This window comes from Apteryx mantelli, chromosome 3 (genome assembly GCF_036417845.1).
Source record: "Apteryx mantelli isolate bAptMan1 chromosome 3, bAptMan1.hap1, whole genome shotgun sequence".
Lineage (NCBI taxonomy): Eukaryota > Metazoa > Chordata > Aves > Apterygiformes > Apterygidae > Apteryx > Apteryx mantelli.
Window position 1 is genome coordinate 49392702 of NC_089980.1, and position 20140 is coordinate 49412841.

The 20140-nt window shown below is 39.5% G+C and overlaps 1 protein-coding gene across 1 annotated transcript in view; it reads right to left on the reverse strand.

Annotated features, from left to right (window-relative positions):
- Positions 1–20140, reverse strand: part of KIF26B (kinesin family member 26B) — a 306974-nt gene that overhangs the window by 198255 nt on the left and 88579 nt on the right. The window contains exon 3 of the mRNA XM_067293330.1: positions 14273–14806. Within this exon, the coding sequence (XP_067149431.1) occupies positions 14273–14806 (534 nt within the window). The remainder of the gene's footprint in view (positions 1–14272; positions 14807–20140) is intronic.

Sequence of the window (20140 nt, forward strand, 5' to 3'; positions counted from 1 at the left end):
GTCAAACTGTCCCAGTGAGAAAGCAACAGCCCTAGAAGCTCTTTTGTCTTATCCTAACAGCAGTGAAATTATCCCTAAATGAAAGCATGGCAAGTTTAGCTTGGATTTCTCTAGAAACTGAGCAAAATCATTTTGGGAAGTCCATCATGAAGATTCAAACCTTTCCAGGAGGACTTCTGTCTCTCCCCAAGTTTGTAGAAACTTCAGCCCATGATGGTGAACGCAGAATGTCTGTGACTGTTCAAGGGCTGATTGCAGAGAAGAGTCGGCCGATTTAGAAGCCAGGTATATTTTGGACCAAGTAATACACAAGTCCAGGAATTTTAAGTTGAAGAGAGACCAGGAAATCATTTTTGATCTATCAAATATTCTAAGTTAGAAGATTTATTCTGTAGTATTCTCTTCCAAACACTTTTCTAAATCATCTTCACATAGAAGCACATATTTAAAAATTGATTAAATAGGAGTTAACCTCTGACACCAATGATTAATACTGCTTATGCAGCTATCTCTTTTGCTGCTTCTATGAAATATTTACCACTCATCATCTGAAGGGATGCTGAGGAGAGTTTTGTATATCCTGATCCATCCTTAAGTGGAATAAAATTTAAAGTACACATTTTAATGCTTTGCTCAATTGGCATCTTTAAGGTTAGGTCTGAGGCTCCAAGTGCTCTCAACTCTTTTGACTCATTGAAAACTGAAGGCAGCAAAGAAAGCTTTAAAAAGAAATGCTGCACTGCGATCTTGTGTCTGGGCATTATGTTGATGTGTTCCTTCCTTCCATTTGAGTTTAGCTTAACCAATGCTATAACACATCTTCCAGTGTGTTACCTGCCTTCCACCAAGATCTTTTCTCCTCTTAAAAAGAACCATTTCTGTCATTTCTGAAGAAGAAAGTATCCTCCCTCCTTCCCTTGTTTGTTTAGTCTCAGTCCTACAGAAAGCATTTAGAACTGTAAAGTATTCAGTCTTTTTTTCTGGATGAAATTCATATCTTAAAATGTTGCTATCAACTCAAGTGCTCACAATGCAATTAACCGCTAAAGTTGCACGCATCCAGGTGACCCATTCAATTCATCATTTGTACTATTGTCCAGGAGTTAGTTTGCTTTCCAAACGCCAAATACTTCACATCATATCAAAGTTTATAAGGGCTCAGGCACAGAAATAAATTGCTCTGCTGAGTCGTAACAACCATCAACATGCACACTCTTAGCCTGTGGCAAACGCAAAGTCATAATATGACTTATCTTAAAATCACTTTTAGAGCTAATTCAAAGAAACAAAGTCAAGTTATCTGGCATTTGCTGTGGGCTAAGACCATGTATTCAAAGATAATATGTAGTAGTAAATTTGCTAAAAAACACAGCAAGTTGATCATGTGTCTGCATCCTAAGACTGGATCAGAATAATACCATGATGGCATCTTGGATGAATCTAGATTGAAGCTGATGCTGCAACACTCACTTGTCATTCAAAATAAATTGTTATGTTCTGATGTAGCCCAGGATATCCATTATGCAAAACTGGCCATACGCAGAGCTGCTCCAAAGTTTACACCACATGTTCAAAAGGGTTCTGGTAGGGCTGAATGTAAACCCAGGGAACTGGCTCTTGTTTGGTCCAAAAGTGCCAACAGCGTGGTGCTATGAGAAAGGCACTTTAGGGGGCAGAATTTCCAGCTGGAAAAGGCTGAGAACTGTGAGCCGTGCACTTGCCTACAGTGAGCTGGTCCTATTTCATTCTCAGAAGCCGGACGTTAACACATTCTTCAGAAGTCAACATTTCCTTTCAATGCAAATAACTTGCAAGACCTCAATACCTGCCAACCTCTTGACTCAAAAAGCATGACAATATTGTCTGTCTCTTTGTCAGCAGGGAAATAGCATTTAGCCTCAATTTCCATGCCAAAAACTTTCATCTTTCAGTGAATTGCCTGAACCATGGACTGATCCACTGTCCCTCTATGTAACCATTATGCTAAATTACATTGCCCTTTGGCTTTGTGTAATTGTCTCCCCTTTTCTGTGCCTGCTATTAATAGACCCGTGCAGGTGTTCCTTCTTTCATGGTACCAACATGGAGTTGTAGCAACAGCTAATTTCACAGTTATCAGTGCTAATGGGAGCTGCCATGAAATTGTCTCATTTCCAGAGGAGTTGCTAAAATAAAAAAAAAGTCAGTTCTGCAGAAGCTATACATCAGCAGGAGTGACCTCTCTATAAATTTAACAAGGTTGGCCCTTCTGTTCTGTCACAATACACGAACACCTGTCTTACTTGGATGTTAATAATAAAAATGTCCTGCTGAGTTTTTAAAATTATTTTATGACAGTAGCAACCATCAGTTTTAACAGGAATACATGAAAAGATTCAAAAGGTGCCAGAAGAGCATTCAAATGAGACCACTAGCAGGACAGAAACAGTTCCTTCCTGGCCCTGAAGGTGAATGCCTTGAGTCATAAGATTTGATTGCCTTATTACTTTAGTTTGCAGAGCTACAGCTGTTATTAGCAGTCATAAAAATTACTCAGCCATAAGCATTTGACTTGGTGGCCTCTTCCTGGAGCAAATTCTATAGGTTGACTAGGTGCTAAGTTATGCTATATTCTCTCCTCTTGCTCTAGATTTACTGCCCTCTCAACTAATGAATGCAAAAAGAGGAGGAGCTCCTCAACTGAACATCAGATTTAAGAGCTCCCTATTTATACTGTAAACCGTTAGGGACTGGGACTCTCTCTGTTCTGGCCCCCTTCCAGTGGCAAAGCCAACAAGTCAACTTGTGAGCTCCAGACTATGCACTTGCTATGGTGCTCTGCTGAATGGGATGGATCTTCCTTATAGAGAGCGTAACACATTCTCAGCATTTTACACGTATTCCTTGTCTACTTCTATGTTTTCCAAGCTAATTGTATTTTTGCATCCTCTCATTTCATACAAGCTCTGTCATGTTTTCAAACACAATTGTCTCAGCTGACCAGTTTCATTTTGCAGCTCTGTCTCTTAAAGGGATCAAAGTTGAGCATGGTTTTCCAGAAGCTAGCTGAATATTACATTAGCAGAAGCTGATCTAATGTTTAATTTAAATGCACATAATGATCTTTTCCCAGTAAATATAATCTGCATTTTGGTCTGCATGAACCATCACAATCCATTCTCACTACTAAAGTTTTACAGTAAGAAACTCACACTCTCACTTTGCCCCATAAGGCCCATGTACATCAGGAACTGTAAGCATGCTGATGATCCATTCTCAGAAGGGATTTAGTGCACATTCATTTGGTTACTCAGTCTTCAATACCAATCCCCATCTTTCCTGATCAGCTAAATGAGATCAGATAAAGAAGAAAATTTTCTCCTTGACACTGATTTTAGATGCCTCTACTTTTTAAGCAATGTTTTGAGACACCTAGCTCCTTTACTTTCCACAGGAGACCCCCAAAAATCAGTAACTATTTTGGAAGACTTTAACTACAGACATATATATTTTAAAATAATTTGTGAAGTTTTGTAAAGTGAATAATACAAGGGAAAGAAACACTGAATGTAGCCTGGCTCTACAGCACTTTCTGAAAAGGCAGGAAAAGGAACAGTTGCAAATTCATAACCTGCAATGCTAACAAATAGTGAACATTCCTAAAAGAAGATATTCTTTCAAAACTCAGTCAGTATAGCCTATTATGAAAATTTTGGATGGACAAGTAATAACTACTTAATCCATCAAGGATTACTTTCCAGTATAACAGAACTCAGGGCTACCCAAAGGTAGACTCCATACAGCTTTAATGATCTCATATCAGTCATTTCCTGGCTAGAAGAGCTTTAAAAGACAAGTAAATGACAGAGTCATACACAAAATCTTATGCATCTAACTATCCAACGTTGGAATGCAATTTGCCCAGTAAATACTGCAAATTTACTCTTTCATTCGGAGGTACGCTTTGTGTATCTTTTCACAGCAAAGCTGGTTCACAGTAAACAGACAGCATGTTCTTCCAGTTCTTGTCACAAATTATTTTTGCTGGTCTTTGAAGGAAATTGATCTCAGGTAGACCCTTACTTTGTGAATAATCTGAAGCTGAATAGTAGCTGGTTATATTTTTTGCTGAACAGGACAACTGATGATAGGTTTGGTTTACATTACTTCAAAACAAAGAAACAAAAACCCTCCCAAACTTGCAAACTAGGCCCCAATTCAACTTGCATAATATCACAAGGGTCTTCAGTGACTTTCACAGAAGCTGGGCTAAAATGCAGACACAGCTTTATGAGCACATTTGCCTTCGGAATCCTTTGATCACTGCCATGATATACCTGTATGGTACAACTGAGGATTACACCACATTCATCTTTTATTTCCTGCACATTGGCAGTGAAACTCTCACAAAGTCTTCAGCTATCAGAGAAACTGATCACTTAAGAACTGATGATATCTCACTATTAAAAATTTTCTTTTGAGGTATTCTGTATAACTTATTTTCATAATGCTTGAGTTAATTTCCATCTTCTATGCTGCGCTGCAGTCATCGACAGAATATACAGGAATAAAAAACCTAGGGCTGTTTATGCTCATAATTTGTGTTTAAATCCTGCAACACTACACTTAAATCCTGCAACGCTACTTAGCTCTAGTGACCTAAGACATGTCAGGAGGAAAGAAAAGCAATTAAAAAAAAAAAAACTTGAAAAATTCCTTCTCAGTGCTGCTTGTATCTTGAGACTACTGCAAAGATGGAAAAGTTGAATACTTCCCTCTGCAAAAGGCATAGTAGCCAACAGTCCCTCCCTGTACTTTTAGTGGCATCATACTGCCCTCTGACACAATCAAACATTTGCTTTGCTAGCACTCCTCCAAACTGTTTGCCCTGCTACCCACAACTGTCCATGCTGATCTGACCAAAAGTATCTGAGTGAGGCCAGAAAGGAAAGCAGGACAGGAAGACATCAACAGTGATTCTTTTATCAAAATGGAGGATTTACTAGGAACCTTTCTTTTCTCTAATTCTTGAGGAAATACATTAGGGGAAAAAGAAAATGAGTCTCAGACCGTCCTATATTTATCTATACATCTATTGGCTAAATTCCTCTTTCTTATGGAGAGGACAATATCACCCCATATGCTTTAAAATAGAGATCTCCTATAAAATTTCACCTAACTCAGCTTTTATTAATAGTCTTGAGGAACCAAACTGTACTCAATTTAGGTCAATGGAGCCACAATGAAGTCAGAGGAGCAGAAGTGATTTCAACAAGTATTCTAAACTTTAATTCTTTTTCTATTTTTCCTGTTAGACAAAAGCCTGTGAGTATATTTAGCCAGCTATTTAACAGACACATGAATATGCCACGTTCACAAATTCAAAAAGAATCAAACAATTTGAAATAAAGCACACCTACAACACACAAATGAATTTGATTCAAAGCACTGTCACAACAAAAACACTTCACTTGCAATCCTATCTACACAACTGACACCTTGCACTGGCTGCAGCTCAGTCACTGGACATTCACATCTATCAGTCAGACATGAGACTTTTTTGTCCTGCAAAACCAAGGTCCTCAGATACCATCAGAATGAGTGATGATGACTAGTGTGCTCCCTTACAAGGGGGTTACAGAGGTTCCTGCTGAGATTTCCTATTGACATTAAGCCCAAGAAGCACAGACCAACTCCTGGAAAGAGGAGAGCTCATTACCCTCCATTCCCCTTGAACCTTTGGAGCAGTTCTGAGTTCAGCTAGAGAGGTTAGGTGGGTTTGAAAGGTGAAGTAATAGTCTCATTCTTCCTCAGAGCAGACTGAATTTTAAGAAATGGTTTCATTAACTGGAAGTGGCTTTTTCTCACCTCTAGACATGTGCAACCCTTCATTACTCTCCAGAAAATACAACCAAGCAGGTCCAAACCTCAAAAACTGCTGGATGATCAGCCTTCTGCTTTCATTTGTCAAGAGATGCAACTCCAACAGACTCTTCAGTTATGGGTGTGTGGAAGAAGCCAGCCTCCCCCTCCACCAGCCCAAAGGGAAGTTGGGCCCCCCCAAGTGCAACACACCAGATTCATTCCCATCACCACAGCTGTTCTCACACTCCAGTTGATCAGATATTACAGGGTTGACCTTCATCTCGTTTCCATTTGTTTTACAATGTTCTAACCATGCCAACTGCAAGGCAATTATCCTGGTGTGAGAGAGAAGAGAGTCTGGCCCTGAATGAAGCTCATCTGACAACACCCATCTCTCAAGTGAAATACAAAGAAACAACCAAACACTTTAACTCAAATCCACTGAATTAAGAAGAGAGCTGTCCCAACAGAGAATTTTGATACCCCACTTCTGAAGCCATTTCAGAAACATTTTACAGAAGAGAAAATAATGATTTTACATGATAGCTCTATGGAACCACATTTCAAAGTTACATCAGCCTCTAGCTGTTTATTCCTTACTTTCCAAAAGCACAGCATAGCATCCATGAAAAAGGCTTTGTCAGTTTATTTTTTGCATAGTAATGTTATTCCTCAAATTTTAAAGCCTTGCTCTTCCTTTAAGCAAAATCACAGGCTAGAATGGGATTTTACTAAAAGAAAGAAATATATAAAAATTAATGTTCCTAAATCTAATCTTCATTCTAAGGCCCATTTATGTAAAGCAATGTGAAAAACTGAAACATCTTGGTCAAGGAGACAACACATTGATTTGTGTCTTCTTTGAGCAGTACCTTTTGGGAATCTAAAGCAAAAATCCTAAAAGTTTGTTTCTCATTCTTTTCCCATCCCTCCTCCCTTCCATGCCTCAGTTGGAAGGAGTTACCTTTGATTTTGCGCAAAAACATCTATTTTCTCTCTTCTTGTAACAGATGTGAAAAATAGCAAGATGCAGGAGGAATATCAGCCACAGGACTGAATCTTTATGAAGCTTTAAAAATGAACATGTTGCTCATATAAATGAGACAACCCAAGAAAGTTTTCACAGGCCATGGTTCTTCACACACTTGAATAAAAAATTGGAAAAAAAAAGAAAAAGAAATGGACAATAGTTATGTTGAGCTCTGGCAATGTTGTTGAAACCCTGTTGGAAAAGTACTCGGCACTAATCTGTTTATTACAGGTCTCCATCCAAAACACAGCACTAGTCATCTGGTGTCATCCGGTGTTTATCCTTCACCAGGTTCAGACGTTAATCTAGGCTCTCTCTCCAGCTGCCACTCAAGGGCCACCTTCAGAACAGAGAGACAAAGAGTCTAAGAGCTGACAAAGTACATCCGTCCCCTTCTCCCAGTCAGCCCAGGTACACCTGTACTGGAACACTTCAGTGGCAGTTTCAGGAATTCTAGTCCTTACTTATATATTGCATTACTAAAGGAAATCTTCTCTGTAGAATATCAGTTACCAGTTGCCTTATGCCATGCGGGAATTTATCCCCCCCCCCTTTTTTTTTAATCCTATCTCATATCAGAAAGAGGGTATCTTATTGCCCATTATAAATACCTAATCCTTTTATGAATTTTTCTAAGCTCTTGGCCTCAATACTATTTCCATGGTAATGAGTTCCACAGTACTGTACATTGCATGAAAAGTATATTTCCTCTTCTCACTTTCAAATTGGCTGTCTTAACTTTTGAATCTCTATGTTCTTGAATTATGAAATAAAGTATAAGTAGAAGCTGATTTGTTTTCTCCCTGATTTTCTGCCACCTTATTTACAATGTGGAAAACAAAGGGACAATTTCCTGTTGATGCATCAGTTTGTCCTCTCCCTCTCTCCATCCCATCTCTGCATAATTTTTCCCACTGTTAAATCATATCTCCTTCTCTCAGTTTATACTTCAATGATGCAAGCATTCATCATACCTATTATTTCAGAAAAGAAACTGGTCTCACATTTGGACAAAATCCTTAAGCTACAGAGCAGGGGAGGAAACCAAGACTCCAAATCCTCACTAATTGTGATCTTTTGGCTTTTGCTAATTTAGAGGATTAACTCACTCCACTAATAGTCCACAGATTTCTTTTTCACATCACAGCTGAGTCATGGGGTTTTCATATTCATAGGATAAGTCCACTTAGCTCTTTTCAATCTTTTCAATCCATGGAATACCCTTTACTTCTTACTTCCCTTGGTCACCCCGGTACCATGAAGGGGAAAAGTAATGATTATTAAGCCATGCATAAAAATGCCGTAAGAGATCATACCAGAATAATGCAATCCATCCCCCCCCAAACATAAAAAAACTCTCCTACAGTTAGCACAGGAGAGTGTCCCCCCTTGATGATATCAGAGAATCAGTATACAACTATACTGTCACTTGAGGGGGTGGAGAGAAGAATGAAATACAAACAGCCAGCTCCTATAATACATGAATTGAATGATCAAATGATTAATGCAAAATGTCAGCTGATGACATACAGTGACTTTAGTAGGGTCATATCTAATTATTAGAGATGTGGTTTAAAAAGGCTTTTAGTCAGAGGAAAGCTATTTCAGAGATGATAACAAATGTGTGAGGGATATGGGCAGGAGAGAGAATTAGGTGGGGCTATTAATCTCAGTGCCAATGAATTTGTTTGACAAACTGTTCCTTGGTCTGGTCAGACAAAGTTAGGAAATAAAATTCATGCACTTTCAGTCTATGTTCTCAATACAGAGTTACTTTATTGTTAAAATCAGAATGAAGAAATAATCAGTGCAGGAATTTGCATGCATTTGTTCAGCATCATCATTTACAAGCTTGCAGTAATGGGAACCAATAATGTTTTCTGCTTTGTTCAGGGACCCATCACACTCCAATTTAGATGTCAGGTGTTCAGAGACTGCACTGCTATTAAAACATGAGCCATACAAAAAATTCTGGACCAAAACCTAACAGCATCCGGGTATTTTGCCCGCATTAGGTATCTTATACTGACTTCTATGTGGTCACATAAGAACATGGTACTAGAAGAGATGGTCTGCAAATCTCCTTTTCCTTTGTTGCTAAGATGCTTTAGCAAAATAGGTCTGGCTCTAGCAAGCATGCAATATTTATAGAAGACACCTGTTAGTCTGCAGATGGAGCAACTAACATGATTTCTGTACCTTGCATTATATGCTTTAGAAGCTACTTAAATTACCCTGGCACTGTTGTAGCAATCATTAACATTTTAGCTTTATCCTCCTGAACACTTTAAGAAGCAACAGCAGCAGCAAATGGAATAGAAATAAATTAGACAGCAAAGACTTGGAAAAAAACTTGGAATTAAAATCCTGGATGTGAATATCCCCCACACAGGCTTTGGCTCTGTATCTGAATTCTTCATCTTGCGCCCAACTCTAATCATTACCAGTTTCTTTTAAAAAGGCTATGCCTGAAAGAACTGATGTGTTATGAGACATCTGTGACCTAAGTAAACTCCAAACAAACCATTCATCACTGTAAAGCTCCAGAACAAGCTGGTACTCTCTCAGGGAACAGTGTTCTTCTAAACACACATTATACATAAAGAGGAAACAGAAAGTACATACTGTAGGCTTTCAGCAATTGTATACAAACAAAGCCTTTGATAACTCTCTGAAAAAGCTTGGGATCATTATGCCTGGGGCCAAGGGGCTCTCAGTAGTTTAAGATCTCCTTTTCCAAACTTTTGGTCAGAGGGGTCTTTTCAAGCACCACAGAGAAAGGAATACTTTTTCCCTGACTAGCATTATGATCACAATACCTTTACTCAAATCCTTACATGCAGTCTTTTTCAGCACCAAATTCAAACTTCACAACCTCAGGGCACATGAGGGCAGTGCTCACCCTGCCCACCTCTACAGCCGTGTTTGCGGTTAGTCATCTTTCCCTTTCACGGCCCATCTTGTGCCTGGAACAGCCGGCCTTCTCCCCTTTTCTTGTTTTCTCTCACCTTCCTGTCACTCAAATACCAAGCTGAACTAACATGCTGTATTGATTTCTTTTTCTTAAATAATCTACTTAAAATCTAGAGACATGGAAAGATTCTTCTGCAGAACCAGGAAGGGAACTAGAGGTGGGTCCATGGACCAAGAAAATGCCTTCCATTTAAGTTCTGCAGTTCACACCACAATGTAGTTAGTGATATGCTTTTCCTTTAGAGGCATATCAACATGGGACAACTATTCACAGTTAATTTATATTAAAGGGAGTGTCAATTATAAGGAGGAACAACTATGCCTAAATAATGGAATGCTCTTATTCCAGAATAAGTGTTTTAGTGCAACCAGCTTAATCCGGTCACCTATTTTCAACTCATTTCTCTTTGAAAGTAGACCTTAAAATCAGTCTGAACTAATAATGACTCAAATCTATCGCATTCTTTAATGTGGTGTTTTTGTTTCAACTACTCTGGCAGCTTTGGACAATAAAGTAATAAAAATTTTATGCACTCAATTTAGTGTCATGTTCTTTATAAAAATGAGGAAGAGCAATTATTTTATCAAGATATGTGGACTTTGTAGCTCCTACATTAGTACCCCAGGTCTAAAGGTTTCTTGTTCTTTAAAAGTATTATGTGACAATTGGTAAGCAACAGAAACACACTTAACACTGTGGTATGCTGTAAGGCATATTAGCAGCTGTACAAATAATTAGAGCCCTTCTCAGGTAAAACCTCACCAATTTCACTCAGTTTTCTCCTGAGTAGCAAAGGAGTGAAATCCCTCTGAGTGGATAAGAGATCAGTGAAAGCCTTTACAAATGTTAAAACAAAAGTTATATCCCCAGGGAATATAAATGCTACCTGCTGGTGACTGAAAGAGCATAATTTTCAGACTTGCATCAAATTCTGCTGGATTTTGGCTGGTATTTTCCTACATGCATTCAATAGAAATGTGTTACTTTTTCCCCCAACCAAGTAACCACTGCAGCACTTGAATGTTGGTAAGAGGGTTTTAGTGGGGCATATTTTTCCTTTAAAAAAGAAAGAAAGAAAAAAAAAAAGCTTAATCAACCCAATTCCCTTTCCCTGCCTCTGATTCCTCATTCTGTAAGAGAACCATTTACCAGAAAACTTGAGATACCAACATTCAAACAGGATTTTTGATTCAGCCCCTTACAGAAAACAAGGCCAGCTGTTCATTTGTGAGCCAGGCCATGGGGAGATCACAGGTTTTTGGATCCAGATCTTTGCTTCTGTCTAGTCAATGGGAGCCAATCAGGGAATCACAGAAAACAAGGCTGTGGTGGAGACTGATGGGGTCATCTAGTCCATCTCCTCACCTCAAGGCAGAACCAGTTGTGCCTAAACAATTCTTAGCAGTTATTTCTCTACATTATTCATAGGAGACTTCAATGATGAGTTCCCATAACATCTCCAGGTAGTTTAGGTCAGTGTGGACCGTCCATATCAATAGAAAGGTTCTTTTACGTCCGACATAGATCTCCAGTTAAGGACATTATTACTTTTTCTAACTTTAAGGCTGTAAACATACACTAAACTACTACGTCTGGTAGCATACACATTTACAGTTGTTTTAATTACTCCTGGTAGCAATTACTTACTCTTTCTGCAAAAAATAGTGGACTAATGGGATCTCATTTTAGATTCATCCTACACTGCTGCTGCTGCAGAACATCACAACAGTCATTTTGTATCTATTTATTTTCATCAGAACTTAAACACAAGCAGCAATTCATTCCCCATAACAAGGCTCTGGATTTAGGCAGTTTGCAGAGGAAGAGTCTAAGAAGGGAGCCACAACCTAGAAGTGAAGGATATTTCTTGGTGCCTAAAATGGCTGAGTCAATTCTGAACCATGGAATGGTACTTCCAAACTAGCGTTTTCTCTTTTTGGTTATATTTCAGGAAGAAAATAAGGTAACTTGACAGAAATGGTTGAAAGGTGATCTAGACTGTCTAACAAAAGCTAATTTACAATGAGAGGGGTCTACAACAGGCACCATTAAGTCTAGAGCCATGAGACTGACTTCTTCCTGGACATCAATTTGAAAAATTATGATGTAGAAGGGCACTGTACCTCTGTCTGAAATGTAATGCTTTTTATTCCAAGAAATTCTTTTCTATTCCGGTTAGCTAATGCGTAGTGAGGCTTTTCTAATCACTGTTCTTAAGGGAAAGCAAGAAAATTTAATTAATATATAGACATTCTCAAGCCAATAGCCAGCATCTTTTCTTTTCTTTTTTTTTTTAAATTCACCTTCAAGTTAAGAAAAACAGGGTTCCAATTAAGCCAGGATAACTGATATATCTTCCTAGTGCTCTTCCCCAGCAGGGTTTTGTAACTGTAACAGTAAGTGCGTAATGAAAAATATAAATATATGGGAAAGAGAGATCTAAAACGTCCTGAAAATAGTTAGTAAATAAGATTTGTCTTCTGCACACAAAAGCAGGAAGAGGAATACTTGCATTTCCCTACTACTTCAGAATATAAAGAAATGACTTTTCAAAGTTATTCTTACCTGATTAACTCTCAGTCTGAAACGGATACTATATAACCAAATGCTAAAATCCTTTCGAAGTGTCAAAAGACAAAAGCTACCATTACTGTTCCCTGATTGGATGATTAATCATGACCTTTGATTAAAGTGAGAATTTCAACATTTGAAGGTTAATCTTAAAGTGAATATAAAACTTACTATCAGCAAACAGTCCACCACAGACCAGGGTTCTTTTTTATTTGCGGGGGGGCGGGGGGGGGGGAGCGCACAGTAGAGAGGGGGTATTTTGTTTTGACTCTGCTAGCAGACTCCAGCTACCATCTTTTCTATTTCAAGGTTATTGGAAGGAGAGGAAAAGGGTAGGTAACAGCCCTTAAGCTAATTGGAGCCAAACTACAGGATCAGACAAGAAAGTTTTGAATATTAGATTTTTCTTAGTGAATATTTTTAAGCTTAAATGAACCATCCAGGAACAGTCAACATTATTAAAAGGTAAACTAAACACATTTTCATAGAAGACGAGCCCAAAGGATTGTGAATGCAATAAAATTGAAGTCATTTTCCTAATACAAATACTAATTATTCAGATGATTTTTTTTTTTTCCAATGTGCATTCTTTGTTCAGGTTTTTTCCTCCGATAAAACTTAGATCAGATGCTTTTTTCTTACATCAAACTAAGATCACATACTGACCTGCCCAAATGGGATTCAGGTTCACTAGAGCATAGATCCCACAAAACTATAAAGTCACATATTTTCCAGGTAAAATAACTGTAATTCACTTTTTCTTTTACCCAGTCGTCTTTGGCGCATGACAATGTCTTAATGCTTATGAATAACCTTGCTTTTTTCTGGCTGTAAGTTTAGTTGCTCTCATACCAATAAATGTTTAATATTAATTTAGGAACCCATCTTGCAAAGTGTTCATAGCTTGGCAGAAAGACTGACTTCCAAAGATATTTATGTGCCTTAGGAAGCCAACAGGGATGCTAGGAGAACTTGAAAAGAACAGACTTCTTTTGCAATCTTTGCATGCTTGAACATTCTGAAAATCCCACCATCTGCAAGTAAGCACCTTGGAAAGTCTACCTCCTAAAAACCTCTTTTCGTGTGGTGTGAAAGGATTCTGTTATGGGTGTGGATGCAAAAAGAGTTACCAGAAAACAGCAGGGAAAAGATGAGGAAAAGTAGTATATGAAAGTCTCTGAAAAACTGGTGAGCTCTGGAGACTAATGGTCCAGTTGAATCCATGAGAACTGATAAAATCAGAACACCAGGAGGCAGGTGAATTGGCAGAAGGCCACCAGCACAAACTAGCATCGATGAGAGGGTAAGTAACTTGGACCACATCCAAGGAGGTGGTGGCTGCTATAAGTAGGCATAGACTGTAGGATTACATATACACTTGATGAAACAAAGGACCCTCCGGGTGCTTCCTGAATACCTACCTAGAAGCCACTAGTGCACCAGTACAACCTTCCACTTTGGAGTAAAAAGCTGCAATTTCCCTCCCAGCTGTTGCTCCAACCAGGTATTAGGAGCAAGAGTGTGCATGTGTGTGAGCATGTGAATGCATGTGAACTGTGTGATGGAGAATGTACTGTGTGACTAGTAATCTGCTTTTAATAACAACAGCTCAGTTCTATGATCAGTAACGAGTGAATTAATAAGAGGTGTTCTAATAAATATTGGTTGTGATCTGTGTCTCCCCCAACTCATTCCTCGATCAGGGAAAAGGGAATTTACAGCAGTTCTTGTCCTGGTGCTCACTGTGCAAATGGTTCTATTTCTCGCCAACAGCAGCAAGCAGTGTTAACTTGCCCTTAAAGCTTCTAAGGGAATAAGAAGGAACATAGATTTTTTTATTTTAAATTACTTACTTGGTAGGGATATAGAGTGACACCATTCGTTCTTGACAAAGACCAGGTGCCGTCAAGGTATTGATGAGCCTGGATAGCCACAGAGTTGAGAACATTACCATTGCTGGGGCTGGTGGCCATTTGAAAGCTGACCTTGGCTTGGTGTCCAGGAGAGCCGTTTTTCTTCTCCACCCCATTGACAATTCCCAGACTGTTGGGTTTCCCACTGTGCTTGTTGGACACAAAGCCTGTATAATTAGACGTAGCATAAGGAGCAGGCATGTATGCCCAGTCCCTGGGCTGCAGGCTGCCCATGTGCCGGGAGCCCACTAAAGTGGGGATATTGGAGAGGGGCGGGGGGGAGCCTGGCAAGGCATCGTAATGTTCAGAGTTGGCAGTGTGCTCTAATGTCAGCACCATCTGAATGGCCTCTTGCTTCAGCTGGTTCAGGTGGGTGGCACAAACATCACATCTGTTGTCCTTCTCGTTCCATGCCTTCCGAATGGTATTGGGAACTTGGAGTTTGTCATGAATCACCGAAGAGAAGCCTGGGTCCTAAAAATCAAAACAGAGAAGGGAAGGGGACAGGAGAGAAATATTTAACCATGGTCACTGCAGTGAAACATAGCTACTGCTGATTGCGCATTTCAAAAGCCAATTTATGAGATAAGCTTAGAATGCAAACAAAGGCCATTAGATACAGTCAATGTATGCCAGCAATAGAGTTAAATGAAAATGATAAACTAGATTGCGTTGGGAAGAAAAACTTCTTTTACTTTTACTGATAAATGCGAAATATTATAATTCCACTGCAAGCTTCAATGCCTGGCAGAGAGAATGAATTAACCTGCTTCACCCCAGTGCACCTAATTTCTGGCTTGAATGAAATTACTCTTAGTTACACAGTGAGATCAAGAGCAACTCCACTAAAATCAGTGTGCTCGTACCAAGGTTCACAATCTATCTACTCATCAGTATCGCCCTTTGGTACCAAGAAAACCTAGGATATACTCTGCAACAAAACTGCAAAATTTCAAAGCTTGCTTATAAAAAAAAAAAAAGAAAAAGAAAAAGAAAAGAAAAAAAGAAAAACAAGAATATCATTACCCTCCCAAAATCCTTTTCAGAATTCAAAACAGGTGGATATTTGATAACATTTTCAAAAGCTTTTCAGCATTTCATTTACCAATGCTTTTCAGCCAGAAAACAACCGTTCCTGTTAATGGAATATTCTACCTCTCTTTTGGATATTTACTAATAGCATAAAATAAAAACAGAACTTTATTTAGAAAATACAACATGTATAGGATTAGCAATTTGTAATGAACAGCTTTGTTCTTGAAAAGTGTCTTGATCACATGATCAGATTTAAAACCTCCTGTCTCACATAGAATTACCCTATCATATCCTAACTTACCTCACAGGCAGATCTTTCAATGTCAATGGTGCTCTACACAGAGAAAGATACCACCCAATCTGACCACAGTCACTGAATGCTGGCCCTAATTGCACAGTCCTTCAGGAAGCTGTGAAGCCTAACAGCAGCCTTAGCAGCAGCTTATCACCAAACTTGCCTGGTTCTTACAATATCATGCAGTTTTACAAATGCACAGCAACAATATTTGTGTGTCACACAGCAAACCATTACAGCTACATGATGGAAACTCATAAGTCGCATGTAGTAGTCTGGGTTTCTCTCTATGCAAAAACAGCAGAGTTTTAGACCTGCAATGCTAGAAAGTGGTGTGTATGTGTGTGGGCAGGGGGGAAGATACAGAGATATACATATAGATATGTGTGTGTATATATATACACACACACACACGCATGCATACACATGCTTCCTTGACAGTGTAGGCAAGCATAAGCGAGGAAATAAAGCTTCATACACAATTCGTTGGTAATAGAAATTTCATAGACAGACCAGGGTTTTATGCTTTTACAGGCCTGTCTGCACAGGCTTCACCTTCCCCTCCTTAAGTTTTGGATACTTACTGGTGGCTTTTATGTTATGACTACTCAAATATGATCTATGCTCAGTAGTACCAACTGAGCCTTTATATTTATTTTTTTCTTTTCTGAGGCTTTACCAGCTTCAGAACTAAAGTGAAATCAGACTGGAAGAGTGGAAAAAATCACACAAATGGAGACCACCTTTATCAAGTAATTTGATGAACCCCATGCCATACAAGACAGACAAATATGTCTTGATAGTATGGCTGTGCTGAGAAAGAATGGGTAGGGAGTATAATATAAGGAGGGAGAGAATTCACTGGTAGAGGGTCATATTCATTATGATCCGTCTTTATTATATACTCAAGCATTTTATTTTCACTGTTTAACTACTGTGAACAGCTCCTCAGCATGCAGTGATTAATTGATTCATAAATCATGGTGCCTCTTTATGCACAGCAGCAAAAGAGCAGTTGTAGCCCCAGAAGCCCAGGAGAGTCATATAAGCTGATGGGAAACAACAGGAGGCTGAGATCTGATCAAGCCTCAAGCTGGTCATTCCTATTGCAGGCACCCAGGGGGTCAGAGCGGCACAGTGTGTCAGGAAGGCAGGAACTGGATTCTGCATCAATCCTCCCCCCGTAACCTTGGGGAAAGGGACAGGTGGGAATCAGGGGGGAATTAACAAGAGGCAAAGATGTCAAATCTTATTTTCTATCCCAGACCATAACTAGGTCAACAGATCACATCAAATATAGGCACCCCATCCATGATGCCAGGTATGCAGCGAGAGGACTCTCTACCTTTCCCATAATGTGCTAGACAAAAGCTATCTATACAGCTGAAGTGAGGTGTGAGTCATATTTCCAAGCTGCTCCACGTCAGTCCAGCAAAAATCCTTGCCAGCTCTTCCTTCAGCTAGCTAATGCCACAGAGCTGGTTGTTGTTTTTTGAAAGCTAACTTCCCTTAGGCAACTGGGCTTGAACCCAGGTAATTATATACAACATTCAGATCCAGCAGCAATTCAACATGGAAATTCCTGGATACTATGATAAATATTCCAAGGAAATAAAGCCTTTCCTAAAGTAAGCAAATGTCAGCCTGATATAAATATTCAAGTAGCACACCAGCTTTAAGGAGTGCTGGACAGCAGTGAATTCAGCTTCATCTCAGTGTTAAAACAAACATCAGATCATTCTCTGATACAACAATAAACATAGAGAGAGAGAGGAAGGAAGACTGTTCTCCTCCTCAGGGGTAGGAAAGAGGAAACCAGACACAACCTGAACTGATTACTCCTACGAATGTCCCTACTAATCTATCAGACCCCACTAGATGGATAGTTCAACATTGGATCCAAAGTCTGGAGTATGAAACAGAAAAGCCTACAGGACAGCAAACAAATTAGAAGAAACCCCAGGCCCCAGAAACATTAGTCACATTTTGTTCTTAAAACAAATCTATCTTTAAACTGATAGAGCCCAAAAGAGAATTTACTTTGTTATTCTGCACTAGGCAGCTCCACTGTGATTTCATGGAAGAATTGGCTGACAGACTTTCAACACGTCTAGCAGGAAAGGAGGCCAAAGCTGGACAGTCGCAACACCCTCATTTGAATAGCAGAGAAATGCAGCCACATGACAATTTAGTATTTCATCTGCAAGCAATCATCTGCACATCTTCCTCTGGGAAATGCTTATTAGTTCAATAAACAGTATCTTGTCCCATAGGTCTATATGAAATAGTGATGGGGAAACCTCAACAGATAAGCAGTTCGTGCTAGCTGCACTAAGCAGCAGGAGTTGGAAAGGTTATACTCACTACTGAAACTTGTGAGGTCTAAGAAACTCCACATGAAATCTCATACGAATTGATTTGCCTGTGAAATCTGAGGTTGACAATGGAAATAACATTTATATTTTGGCACTCATTTCCAGCCCTGACAGAACAAAGTACAGTAATACTGCAAACTGAAACAGAACCTTGAAAATCACAAAAGGGTTTCGTTTGAGTTCAGGGCAAAGGTTCACGATGGTTTCTCTTGTTGCTGTAATGGTTCACCCATCTTTAGTATAAACAGCATTACTATAAACTCCTATTCCTAAAATAAACAAGTAAAAGTGTGCGAAAGGTCTGAAAGCTTCAGGAGATCACTCACAACAAAGACTGTACAGCAAATGAGCAAGGCAGGCAGTGGACTAAACTGAGTGCCCACTGAGCTTCATTGTAAGGAGCACTTTCACATTATCTTTGAGTTTTCAAGCTCAAGTAAATACTAATTCCAACTATATTTGTGTGTTTATCTTATCCACTATGATCAGCTATTAATTAACCCCTACAGTCTTCACATCTGAACTAAAAACTCAGAAGCGGGAAGGAAGCGTTGCTTTTTAGCAGACCCATCATAGACAGAGAGCTATCAGGGACGCTGAGGAACTCTTACTTTATGCAGTGAGAACGCACCCAGCAAACAGGCACTGATGAAGAACCCCTGCAGTTCACAGCCAGCTGTATGAGGGTAAAGGCAGTTCTGACCTCATGGAGCAGGGAAGGGCCACACAACTGTGTGATCACCTAAAATAATGCAGAAGCATCCTCTTCTCTTTCTTTTGGCCCCCCTTTGCACATCTGCACCTTGCTGTATAATTTTGGTGATGCTTTAATTCCATCACTAAGAAAGCAGCCCTCAAGCAGAATAATCCGTTCCTTCCTGCTACCCAGCTTGGTGCCCGTCTCCCTCAACAGAGAAAGCAAAGAGCAGTTTTCAACATGAAGCACCCTCTGCTGCACTTGTGCACTTGCATAAAGCTCACAAGGAGACATGATGCAAGCTGACAGAGCTCCACGGGTAGAGAGAGGGACAGGCAAAAAACAAGATGAGCTACTTGCACTTTCACTTAAGTTACGTGGAACCTAGCTGATCATAGGTTCATACACAAATACCTCATATGCATCCTACCTTTTTGCACACATATAGTAGGCAGACACTAATATAGGACATGCAGTTGTGCGCAAAATCTTTAAAAGTATTTGATTCAGTCAACTATAGTCTACAAGTTAGACACTGTAACCTTATGTCATTACGCTACTTCACAGAAAACTCAACTTTACAATGAATCCAAAGAGCTTCCACCAAGTTGCGTTCTTCATTGCTCTTCAGGGAAAAATGAAGCAGTCAGCACTCGTTAGATCACAGAGGTCAGCTTCTGCTTGGAGATGCTCACAGAAGTCTCATGGATTTCTTTTGTTTCTGAAAGGGTCCAGGCAGCAGTGACTGCTGGTATGTAATCCATCACACAAGGTGATGGGAGAAGGAGAGGAAAGCAACGCAATGAGCAGTTCTGCCCTGAAAAAAGTGTGTTTTCCAGACTCTTGCTCTCCACAGACAGGGAGTAAAAGAACTAATTAAGAAACATTAGTGGGAGGGAAGCCTTAACCCTGATAAAAAGCACAGGTTTTTCATAACTGTGCAAACATCTCTGCTCTAAACATGATCCTGCTAGTCCATGGTTGGTCCCTGTTCAAAAAATGTCATCTCTTCTGTTCACTCTTCTCTCTTGAAGGTGAACTTTCTAGCTGAATAAAAAGGTTATACTTTCCCCAACAGTCGAAAAACAGCTCCTCACTGTTACAATGGCACCACTTCTGTTAAAGCCAAGGAGTGTTCAAATAAACTGAAGTCAATGGGAGTTTTTCCTCAAATAAGCATGACAGGTTTTAGACACCTGACTATAAGTTAGTGGCACTGTACCATCAAACCGATCAGGGAGCCTTTGGATAAAAATCAGTTGCTTTTGCTAAGCAAAAGACTGAATCAGCTGAATATTCTCAGGTGACAGGATCTCCAATAGCACAAGCGGTGTGATGGTAAGTAAAAAGCAGAAGCTGCACATGAGCGAGACTAACAGGACAGTGAGGTGGGCCTCCCTTTTTCT